This window comes from Belonocnema kinseyi, chromosome 5 (assembly GCF_010883055.1).
Source record: "Belonocnema kinseyi isolate 2016_QV_RU_SX_M_011 chromosome 5, B_treatae_v1, whole genome shotgun sequence".
Classification (NCBI taxonomy): domain Eukaryota; kingdom Metazoa; phylum Arthropoda; class Insecta; order Hymenoptera; family Cynipidae; genus Belonocnema; species Belonocnema kinseyi.
Genome location: NC_046661.1, coordinates 111,592,663 through 111,605,914, shown reverse-complemented (window position 1 = coordinate 111,605,914; position 13,252 = coordinate 111,592,663). Strand labels below are relative to the sequence as shown.

The 13,252-nt window shown below is 29.2% G+C and overlaps 1 protein-coding gene across 1 annotated transcript in view; it reads right to left on the bottom strand.

Annotated features, from left to right (window-relative positions):
• Nucleotides 1-5,626: 5,626 nt before the first annotated feature.
• Nucleotides 5,627-13,252, bottom strand: part of LOC117173479 — an 8,221-nt gene continuing 595 nt past the window's right edge. Inside the window, exon 2 of the mRNA XM_033362082.1 lies at nucleotides 5,627-6,600. Coding sequence (XP_033217973.1) covers nucleotides 6,172-6,600 — 429 coding nt within the window. The 3' untranslated portion in view covers nucleotides 5,627-6,171. The remainder of the gene's footprint in view (nucleotides 6,601-13,252) is intronic.

Here is a 13,252-nt window from a genome sequence, read left to right as displayed (position 1 = left end):
GCGCAACCCAGGCATTTATATCGTCTCCTACCATATTCACACGGACATAGACGTGTCATAGTATTGGACCACGTCTCGTTTCAGATCTGGGATCACTGGTTCAGGCCTGACTGCTCGCCTGTGTGACAGCCGCAGATCCCGCGCACCCCGCGCATCAACTGTTACACGTACATGCGGCGTGGCGTCATTTCTAGGAAGGGCTATAGAAGGGAGGGCTTATTAAGAAGTTTTACTGTAAATCTATCTACTATTATACTCTGAAGTACCACCTATGTGAATTATATTTTTTTTTACATGAAATGTCTTCCCCCTCTCAAAATTAAAATCATTATTAAATAGGTCCATGTCAGTAATAATTCTAACTGATGCAAAATGTTATTTATTCAAATGAAATAGCTGTGAATTTGTCATTGATTGAAATCAGTAATAATATTCATGTTAAATCAATTCCAATTTATAGATTTCATTTCTTATCTTTTCCTCAAATTAATTACTTTCGGTCTCCCATAAATTATTATAATAGTAAGACTTTTATTTTTAATTCTTCAAATTTACCTTTATAATCAAAGAAAATGTATGGAGTGCACCAAAGTCTCGCTTTCAGTCAAGTGTCGGGGTTGCCTTCAAATATCCTTGGACTGGTTTCGGGAGGATCGAAACTTAGTTAAACATGAGAGCCAGCTCACTTTTGAAAGATTTATCCAATCTTGTCACCATTTGATACACTTCTTAAGGTTCCCAAAATGAAATTAAGTTCGTTAAGCAGATATTTCCAGCCCAAATTAAAAAATTTAGAGAATTTCAAAATTTGAAGTTTTTTCAAATTTTAGAAATTTTTTTCAATGTTTCTAATAGATGGGTAGAAGACTTGCAAATTATCCAAACAAAATTTGCAATGTCGTTGAAAATTAGAACTTATATACTTTTGAAAATTTTGAAAATGTTCAGAAAAATAGAAAACAAAATATTTTTCTGATGAATTGAGAAATTTTATTTAAATTATTAACGATATTAAATACATTTAGAAACTATCTCAGTTAGATTTTTCGATTAGACAAAAATTCAAAAAGTTAGAGCCGTTTGAACAGTGAAAAAAAATTTATGAGTTTTAGAAATTTTTGTAAAATTGTATGGTACACGGTAAAAAGACTTGAAAATTATCTTGATGGCATTTTTAATTTGAATAAAAATGTAAAAAGTGATATGCTTTTCAGCATTTTGAAACTTTTCAAAAAAAGGAACAAAATGTGTGTAACAGGTTAAGAAATATCAATCAAAATTTCTACTAGATTATATAAAATATATGTAATGCGAAACTATTCTTATGAAATTCATTAATTAGACAAAAATTCAAAAAGTTGGATCATTTTCAAAAATATATAATTTTTGCTTTTAAGAAATCCGTAAGTTTAAAGCGTTATTTTTAGTAGATTTGAACAAGAATTACAAATTATCTTGATGGAGTTTTTCAATTGGACACAAATTATCGAGCGCGAAGCGCGAGTTGCGTAATAAAAATGTAATTTTAAAAGCCGTAGGTGTTTTGAGAATCTTCTTTAAAAAATATGGAAAAAAATCAGTTCAAATTAGTAGCTGTAATTCCTCAGAAGTTTAAATCAAAGTTTTCGATTTAAATTATAATATTCATGATATTTAAACAAATATAGTTAAAGTGTTCGCATTGAACATACGAAAACGAGCGCGAGAGCGTACCGCACGCCCGTGGTGCGCTGAAACTTGACGCGAAGCGCCGCGCACGCAGTACACAAGGAGAATGTGCCCGCGCAGTGGGCATGTGTTTTATTTTTAATGTGCATTATTTAAAATATATTTAAGTTTACGACTTCATGAAGACGAATAAAATTAAATAGTTGTTTAAAAAGAAAAATATATATGACATCCATTGTAGTGGACATATTTTTACAGTGCTCTTAATAATTGCTTAACATAACCTGAAAAACGGATAAATGTTCCTATTGCTGTGTGCAGTACCTTGGGCTGCGATGTATCTGATGCAAGAAAATGTTTAGGGGCTAAATTATAATGTTGACTGTCAGATAACTACCCAATGGGCACACAATTTGGTGACGTCTTTACGACATCGTTACATCTTTACGACAACTTCGCGACCTCCTATGTTCATGTCGTTTAGGCGTCTTTGCGATATCATAAATATGGTGTATGATCTGATGATGTCTTTACGATATGGTAAAGACACTGTCACGACATGGACATATGATATCATAAAGTTGTCTTAAAGATGTAACGATGTCGTAAAGGCGTCGCCAAATTTTGTGCCCACTGGGTAATATAAGAGCTACATAATTTGTTGGTATTTTTGCATAGCATTCACTTCACTTGCTTGACAAGCTAATCCGTGTGACAACTCAAGGTTATGTTAACGTTACGTCATAGTCACGAGTGTAGTATAACCTCAAAAGTAATACCTTACAAATGACCTTTAGGTACGGTTTTTTTACATTCTCATCAAAAGAAGGTATTAGATTTGTGTAAAATGTGCCCCCCCCCACCCTTTTTTTGTCAAATGTCCACGTTTTGAGACCCCCTCAATCCGAAAACAGGTTTTTACGAACGTGTCTGCCTGTGTGTGCGTGTATTCGTGTGTGTTTGGGCGTCTGTAAATTTTTAGTTTGTAAGCACGATAAGTTTCGAAAGAATTGATAGATCGGATTAACCTTTGGTATACTTTTTGCCTGTCCTAAAATAAAGGTCAAGTTCGTTAGCTAGCCATTTTGGGTGAAAATTCAAAAAGTGAGCGTATTTTGAAAATGTTTGAGATCACTTTTTTTTAATTCAAAAATTGTCTATACGAATACTCATAGCATTCAATCAGACGAACATCAAAATTATAAGCCAAATAATGCATAATATGAAAAAAATTCAAAAGAAGAAAAATGTTTTTTTTCCAAAGCCCTACAAGATTGTTTAAACAAGTTTTTGATTTTTCTCAAAAAATTAAAAAATCAAATTTTAACAGAATAAAAAAACAATGAAAAATAAAAAATTACATTTTGCGGTTAAAATGTGCGAAATGGGTAAAAAGTCGACTGAACAAAAATTGTGCATTTCAAAAACATCTACAAATTTGTTATAGATAACTTTCTGATAGCATGTGTATTTTCTGTCTATCTGTCTATTTGTGTGTGTGTCTGTAGATTTTTAGTTTGTTAGCACGATAACTTTCGAAAGAATTGACAGATTGGATTGGCCTTTGGTATACTCTTTTAGTGTCCTAAAATAAAGGGCAAGTTCGTTATCCAGACATTTTGGGTGAAAATTCGAAAAGTGAGCGTATTTTGAAAATTTTTCAGACCACTTTTTTTTTAATTCAAAAATTGTCTGTACGGATATTTATAGTATTCAATCAGGCGAACAATTTATTCTTATAATTTTTGTTATAAAACCAAAATTCACCACAGTATTAGCATGTACAAAATTTCAAAAAACACACGAAAACCAACATCTTAAGCCAAATAACGCATGGTATGAAAAAAGTCAAAAAAAGAAAAATTTTTCTTTTCTAACGCCTCACAAGATTGTTCAAACACCTTTTTGATTTTTCTGAAAAAGTTGAAATTTCAAAATTTGATCGTTCCAAAAATTTTGGAAACCACATTTGTTTAAGATTTCAAAATTCTATGTACAATTATTCATAGTGCTCAGAAACGCAAACAATTTATCCATATGACTTTTTTCTGTAAAAACAAAATTATCAGAGTTAGAGCATTTTAAAAATTCAAAAAAACAAACTAATATGAACATTTTAACCCAAAGAACGCACGATATGAAAAAAAGCCACGAAAAGAAAAACGTTGCTTTTTGAAAGCCCTACAAGCTTATGATAACAACTTTTTTAGTTTGGTCGAATAGTTAAAAATTCCATATATGATTGTACCAAAAATAATGAAAAATCCAAAAAATTCCATTTTTTGGTCAAACTATGCAAGATATGAAAAAAAATAATAAGCTAAAATTGCGCGCCATGGAAACACCTACAAATTTATAATAAATCATTTTTCGATAGGATGCGTAGATTTTGTTTTTAGTCGTAAAAAAAACATTAAAAATAAAAAAAAATTTCGGACTAGCGACACATGCTACGGAAAAAAATGAGACAAAACTTATTAATACAAAAGAGAACTATAATCTTTGATGCGACACGTAGTTTTTGCTTTAGAAGTAAAAATTAACATTCAAAATAAAAATATTAAATTTTTTTTATAATGACACAACGTGCAAACTAAAATTAACAGACAAACAATGTTCGCCTAAAAAAATCTATTAATTTATTATTAATCATTTTTAGATAGGAATATTCGATTTGTTTTTAATTGTAAAAAAATAAGATTAAAAATTAAAAAATTAAATTTTTGGAAAAAGGACAGAAAAGACGAAAGAAGACACAGGATCCTATGTAGGACCCTATATTTATTGAAATGATACATGATTAAGCGCAACTTAGAATACAATTTAAAGCAAAATAAGAAACAAATATAAAAATAATCATGATAAATACAATTTGCTCTTTATTTTGCAATTTTTGAATAAGCAATTCCAGACAGAGTTACATAAGTAATGTATCATATTTAATATAAAAGTGTTGTATATAATGTAGAAAAGTTGACATTCTGGACAAATCGAGTGCGAAGCACGAGATACGTGATGAGAATGTGTTCGTTAAAGTCGAAAGCGCTTTAACAAAAGAGAGTTCAAAATCACAAAATTACAGTCGTCAGTCCGTTGAGCCTTGATTTTCAAAATTGTGTCCTCGAATGCGGGAGAAATATAAAGACCGAGCGCGTAGCGCGAGGCAAATACATAATCGAGCGCGTAGTGCGAGATAAATACATTATCGAGCGCGAAGCGCGAGAACCAACCCATTTTCTAGAAATCCAACCCGTTTTCTAGAAATGCATTATAAAAATTGCGAATGAGTCGTGACCGATCCGGTGTAAAAGTATTTCGAAGCGTCGGTAACTCCCTGGTAGAGCACTCGGCAGATAGTCACAAGGTTGCGCATTCAATTCTAGCTACCCGTCCTTTTTTATTTATTTTTTATTTATAACAATGCTGCTTTATTCCACTTTTGAGTAAAATTCAATAAAATTATTCCATTTAATGATTATTTATTTCTTTTTTTAAAAAAAAGTCTGTTTATCGTATTTTGATTATTATTTGTTTGGGAAATTTCGCATTTTATTAAAATTCTTTGTTCATAAATAATTTCTCGTATTTATATTTTTAAATTAAAGGAGGAACGACGTTTTTCACATGAATATTTCAATTATAAATACGATTCGTGTTACACGCAAAGTTTGATGATATGACAGAAACGGAAGATGAATCTCTTCACAGTGACTATGTTTTATTGTAGTTTGCGGAAGACATTTTAATTTTGTATTTATTGTAGAAATTTTAGTTTGAAACACTTTATACCTACTTTAATTAAAAATAAATAAATAATAGAAACTATTGAAGAAGAAAGAGTTTTAATAAAATGCACAATTGTCCAAACGAGTGATAATAAAAATAGGATAAACAGAGTTTTTATGGAAATTAAGTAATAAATAAACATTAAATGGTATAATTTTATTAAATTTGATTCATAAATGGAATAAACAAGCACTTTGATAAATAAAATATATATACATATATATGTAAAAAAGTATGGATATAAGCTCCATATAGGCTACATCCCGACTAGAACTGGATAAGACCCTGATAAACATTTCCTGGTGCTCCATACAAGTGCCGGATACAACCCGGTCACAAAACCCGGAATTTTCCCGGACAGGTCCGAATAGAGTTTCGAGTATATAGAGATTCTATTCAGATTTTTAAGGAGGGTGGAATTGGCGTAAGACCTTAGACTAGCTACCCTTTTCCGAAAACCATTTTTTTTCTCGTAGTAGGAAAGTCAAGAGACACAGGAATAGGAACAATAGAATTCATGCAATAAGTTCAGTCTAAAGGATATTTTTGGAGAAAAATAATATTCCTGACGCGTACTTGCCCATTGCCCAATTATTTATAGTGGCCATTTTGCCTTAATCTATCGTCTTATTGTTATCAGTTATTTATTTCCAGTAATATTTTTCAATGTAATAACTAATTATTATTTGATTATCCACACTTTTTTCTCAATCAAACTTAATTGAATTCTTTTTTGCAGGCACCCAAGGCATTTCGACGACTGCCAGGCAAACATTTGATTTCCGGAGCTTTTATTATATTCAAACTTTTAAACGTACATCTGAGCTGAAAATTATCTGGATCGACTGTTAAAATGAATGAGTGAATGCAAGGTGGTCCCACTTTATAGAGACCAGCACATGTGTCTTGGAAAGGAACGAGACCGTTTTCAAGACATGGATTTTTTTCGCATTTTGCTAAATCTTCTCCTGGAGAAAGTATCAAGTAGTATTCTGATGGACAAGGTCCTTGTTCATATGCCTGGTAACAAGAATCATCTTCAAAATAATATAAATATGCTGGGTGATTGCAGTCGCAAATGAAGTTGTTGGATGGATCATTATCCACTGGGAAAAGGTCCATGTATTTTGGACATTCTTCTGGAGTCTACAAAAAAAACATATAAATGCAGTTTTTTCGATCGAATAATGGTTTACTTAGTCTAAACCTAAAATGTTATATATAGCTGTGACAAATTTTACTCTATTGCCCAGCTAGGATTTGAACGCATGTCTACTAATTACCGGTCTAAGCTACGGAGGGACACGAGATTCATATTATTACCCTAATAATCAACTGATATATTTGGCATATCCTTACACTGTTAGAAATTTCTGTAGAAATTTTCAGAGATGCAGGAACCATATCTAAATTTTCCTAAACTGGAACAGAAATTTCAGCAACGGTAACTGCATAAAACTACATTCACATGTTTCAGAAATTTCTCTTACAGTTTAGAAATTTTTGGTTACTGTAACTGAAAATTCTAAAAGGTTAACAAATTTTTTTCGGTTCATTAATTTCTTATGTATCTATGTTATATGTAAAGTCATGGTATCAAATATATTATCAAAGCCCTTATTTTATGATGAGAAATTTTTTCACATTTGATTCATTTAGTATATTATATAACATAGTTATTTACATATAAACTTCGCTCTTATATAGTCTTACTATAATTTTTATCTTTAAGACCAATATATACTGCAAATTTACATTAAAATTATTGAACCAACCAATAATTTCTTCATACAATAGAGACATTATTGTTTGCTTCATTAATTTTAATATAAATTTGGAGTATATATTTGTCTTAAAAATAAAAATTATAGTAAAGATGTTTAGAGAAATTTACTCACAAAATGTTATTTTATTTTTTAGAAATAATATTCGTATGTGATTTTTTCCTAAAAAATTGAATTTTCAATCAGAAAATATGAATTTTCAGCAAAAAAGTGATTTTGTAGAAAAATATTTAAACCTTCAACGAAAGAAATGAATTTTTCAACTAAAACATGAATGTTTCACAAAAGAATGATTTCTCAACAAAGTGGTTCAACCAAAATTTCACAAAAAGAAGTTGAATCCTCAAACAGAGAGAAGATTAACTTTCAAGCGATCAGTAGCATTTTTATTCAAGAAGGATGAAATTTCTACTACAACGAATGAATTTTTAAATAAAAATATAAATTAAAGAAAAATCGAATTTTCATCCGAAAAATACTTTAGTTTTACATTTTAATATCGAAATATAAGTTTTAACAAGATGTAATTCTTCTGCGATAATTATACTTTAATTTTTAACCCAAACATACGAAGTTTCAACGAAACAGTTGAAGTTTTAATAAATAAGAACAACTTTTTGAAAATAATAGTTGGATTTTTATACTAACAGTTGCATCTTTATGCAAGAAAGGTGTCATTTCTACTAAAATAGATAAATTTTTTAATCAGAAAGACAAATCATCAAAAAAGTAGTTGAATATTTATCCAAAAAAGACTTCAATTTGACTTTTCGGCATAAAAATATGAGTTTTAAATAAGAAAGAAATCTTTTATCGAGAATAGTTGCATTTTGTATCAAAAAATATGAATTTTCAACAAGAACAGCATTATTTTTAACAATTAAAAAAATACTTTTAAACAAAATTCTTGTATTTTAAACCAAACCGTTCCATTTTTATCGAAGAAATATGCAATTTTCAGTAAAATAGATTAATTTTTAAAATGAAAAGACAAAATTTTCGAATTAACAAATAAAAAGGTTTCACCAAAAAATATTAATTCTTGACCAAAAATTTAATAGTAGAATTTTCAACATAACAAAAAAATTAACTTTCAACCAAAAATGGTTGGATTTTCTTATTGGGTTCTATTAATTTAATTCGAATTTAAATAAAACCCTGATAAAAGGGATAAAGACTATTTTAAAGCAGTTTTAATACTTTAAAAACATTAAATAGAAAACTGGACATTTTGCTTGGTAACTAAAGTTAATTTTCCATTGAAAGCAATTACTTTAAATAAAGTACAGAAAGCCTCCGCTACTAGGCGAAGTATTTAAATTTATTTCAAGAGTTGTTTTAATGCTCCTCAAACATTCAAGCAAGAAAGTTGACAAAAAAGAAACGGAATATTTTTTGAGTAATCTATTTTGCACAGAAATCACTTAACAATGAATGTGGCAAACAATCTCTAGCAGAAACGTTCTTAAACTTATATTCAGAGTTGTTTTAACATTATTTAAGGTTCAAACAAGAAAATCAAATTTTCCTAAGAAATCAAAATCGCGGGAAATTCCTTGATTAATGTATTGGGATCGTAAATCACTTCACAATAATTATTGGAAACATATTCTAGAAGAGAAAGTCGCTGCATATTTTTAAGGGTCTTTTTAACATCTCTTCATATAAATTCTAATACTTTTTCTGGTAGAGCACGCTTTCTGCACTTATTGTGAATCAATTTCTGCATTTCTTCTGCTGGGAGACGTTTATGATACTTCTTTTTAAGTAATCTCTGACACCGATAACTTAATTTAATAAATCTTCTATGAATTTTGTTGTTGGGAAATATCGATTTCCTTAAATGAATGTTTAAGGGTTGTTAAAACAACCCATCATATTAATTCAGACATTTATTAATTTATTAATTAATTTATTAATTTAGACCTTTTAAGATTATCATAACAACTTTTTGGATTTTCTTGGAAAATCAAAAATTCAAGTTTTGATTGCACAAAAAATAATGAAAAATCCAAAATTTAATTTTTTGGCCAAAGTATGCAGGATACGAAATAAGATGAACTAACCAAAATTGTGATCGCAAAAAAGATCTACGAATTCGTTAATAATCAATTCTTGATAGGCGGCGTACTTTTTGCGTCATTCGTGAGAAATAACATTGAAAATAAATATTGTAGAAAAACGACCTTAGTTATGAAAAAAATAATCTCACAAAAATTCTTTACCTGAAAAAGAGCTAAAAATTTGTTATAAATCACTTTTTGATAGGACACGTAATTTTGGTTCCAACTATAAGAATGGCATTAAAAATAAAAATAAAAAATTTGTGGAAAAACGAAAAAAGGTACGAAATCAAATTGATAGAAAAAAGTTATTCTGCCAAAAAATAGATACAAATTTTTAATAATTTATTACATTCTTATCATTTATCATTGAGAAAGTATTAGGATGGCCAAACGATGCAAAATATGTAAACAGTCTCAAAGAGAAATTATAGCTTTTGAAAAATCCTACAAAATGTCTTTTAACCATTTTCCAATAGGACTCGTTTTTTTCAATTCATCGTAAGTAATATGCAGAAATTCGAAAATTCCCATAATACGCCAAAAGATGCGAGACACGTAAAAAATCTAAAAGAATACTTGCTGGATATTTTACTTTATGAATACAAAATAATGTGAAAAACAAAATCCTATTCTGAGCATAACAACGCGAGATAGAGAATAATGTCTGAAAAAAGGATTGCAGTTTTGTATTTATTTTAAGATGGTTCAGAAAATATACAGTTACAAATGTCTGTCAAAAATCGAGCGCTCAGCACGATTGCCACGATGAGGATGTGTACTTCAAAGCCTACAAAGCTTTGAGAAAATTAATCTTTAACTATACTTAATTAAGTAGAAAATTTAGAATATGAAGACGCATATAAATATTTCGATCTAAAAGATATCTTTTTGATAAAGTTTCGTTCCAGTATTCCAAATTCAAATAATAAATATCCGAGCAAGAAGCGCAAAGTTACCCATTATCGAGCGTAAAGCGCGAGATTTAACAGACGCGCGCCCTAGGCGCGCTCAAACTTACGAGGGAAGCGAACCGAGTACCCAGCGCGCGACCAGAATGTGCCCGCGAGGCGAGAAGAATTTTCTTTTTCTAATTGTGATCATTCTATTATTTTCCATTAATTGCTACTTTTTATTCTAATCTTATTGCCGCCAATTATAATGCTTTTCTATACAATTCCTTTTTCCAAATTGTGAACTTTTCTACCCCGTTTGATCATTTTGCATCCTGTTATTCTTAATAAATTGTACCATCAGACCAAAAAAAATATTGAAATTTTTTTTCATTCGAGTAAAAATATCGTAAGATTATAAAATCCAAGATGAAAAGATTTCTGGCTCGACATGTTCAACTTTAAAAAAATAAAATATTTCCTTAATTTTTTAAAAGAACATCACTTTTCGACATTAAAAAAAATTCGCACTTGAAAACAAAAAACTTTCCCCGACCCGTTGGGCTCGGGTTTTTCCAAACTAGGCACACCCCTAAAAAGTCAATAATTTTCGAACTTTTGCTTCTTTCGAATAACCAATTCCATTACTATTCCGCTGTAAGCGTTTGTATTCTCTTTTATTTCTCTTTAGTTAATTTTCACAATGTTTATCCGATAATTATAAACATTCTATCCTTTTCCTCCTTCATATTCTACTCATCTTATCATAATAATTCTATTATTTTCTATTCCTTTTCATTCTATTAGATAGATTTAAATAATAATAAAACAGGATCGTAATTACACGGAAAAAAGGTTTATCAAAAATCAAGTGACTTTGTCTCATAGCCTTGGACATGAGAGAAAGTCAAGTAAAATTCAAAACCTGCTGGTTTTGAAAATGATTAACGATTATCTGAAAAGCATGTAACGTTTTAACAGAAGCTCAGAGACTGAGCTCGCCGAACTAAGCGACAGTCACTGAACATTTAGTACGCAAGAGCTTAATATTCTCGTATACAAGAAATCTGAATTCTAAACGACACGATTTCTCAACGAGAAAAAATATTTCTTTACTTATTGTTATATAATCTTTTCAATTTTTATAGTTATTATTTACACCATTCACAAACATGGTCGTTACACATATAATCGCACGCTTAAATGCTTTGTAAAAACGCACTCGCTGAGGATTCGAACCCCACTATATATATTACCCTAAACTTGTGTATTCTACCGCGCGCTCTAACTCATTTCACTATCGTTGCTTTTAGACAATAGGTATTTTCACTTCAATCACCAGCTACCTTCACATCGTTGATTGCTGAGGTGGACTCTGTTTTCAAAAATTAATTAACTTATCTTTCAATATTTGAGCAAATTTCCTAAAATCTCTGCAGGCTTTTCTCTCTATCCAGGAGTCATAAAATAGTCACGTAAAATTTAAGGGATTATTTTTGTCCGTGTACTGGAATGGAACAGATTAAGATTAAATAATATGCTGAAAATGTATAGATTTATATGTACTTAATATATGATACAATAGAAATTGATAGAAAAATATTACCTTTGAATAGAATATGATTGAAATGAATAGAATTTGAAAAACTTGAAATAGTTTTCTCTAAAAATAAATATAGATATCTCTCTAAATGCATAGAAATAAATAGATGATACAATACTTCTAATAGAATAGATAATAGAGTAGTCCAATTTTTTTTAATTTTCATACATATCGCACCCAAATTTATTCGAATTCACAAAAAAACAATTGCATTTTTTTATTTCACAAATTATATTTAGATTTAGGTTATTATTGTTTTAGCAGTTTTCTCCTAGAAAATTACATTTAACAGAAATAATAGTTTAATCAATTTATTATTAATTAAAATAATATTCTCTTCGAATAATTCTAGAAAGTTACATTTTTTCTAAAATTTTCCACTTTTGGTTCACTTTTCAATTAGGTTGAGGTAAAAATTATTCCCAGTTAACCAACGTAATTGTTTAAACGAAATATGATTATTTTTAACAATATCTTCTTTAAATAATGTTAAAAGTAGCGGTTTCTTCTGACAGTTTCAACCATTTGTAAACTTTTCACTTGGAACAAGGTAATAGTTAATTCAATTTCACAAACAACTGTTTAAACAAATTATTATTGCTTATAACTATCATTTCCTATGGTGATGCTGGATGTCTGTTTTTTCTGAAAATTTCCACTTTTTGGCATTTTTGCACAAAGTGCAATTTAGCAAACATTATCGTTTGAAAAACTTCATATTGTTTATAACTATCTTCTCTTATGGTGATGCTAGGATTCCAGTGGGCACACAAATCTGAAAGTTTTCTTATGGACGTATTTTGACGGACGTCTCTAGGACGTGTTAAAGACATGAGAAGAAACAAAGGATGTCCTTTGCTTTTTTTAGATAGGAACAAATATTAGATATTGATATAAATGTTAATATAAATATTAATATAAACAAAAGGGCTCCCGAGTGACTCTCAGTAACTACTTCAAGGATAGTTTACATACATTATGATCCATACAGAAAATTTGAAGAATAACACAATTATCTGTTTTATTTCATTAAAATATACATTTACAAAAATGAGATAGATTGATTACAAAATTATTCCTTAATTGTTTATTTATCAATAATAATTTATTTAAATAATTATGTTTCGTAAATTTCATGTATTTTTAACTCGCTCTAAGCAAAAAGAAGATAAAAAATTAAAATTTCAGAAAAAAACCGTAACTGCCTGGCATTATTCAAAGATAATATTATTAGAAATATTAATAAATTTTTTAACAGTCATACCTGTTACCTTGAATTAATTATTACCTCACTGACACTGAAATCTGGCAACAAAATTGAAAATTTTAGAAAAAACTGCAAATTTCAAGCATTATTCTAAGGGAATATTATGATAAATAATAATAATAATAATAATAATAATAATAATGAATGGCTTAAGCAATTATTTTTGTCAAAATGATTAATTATCTTCT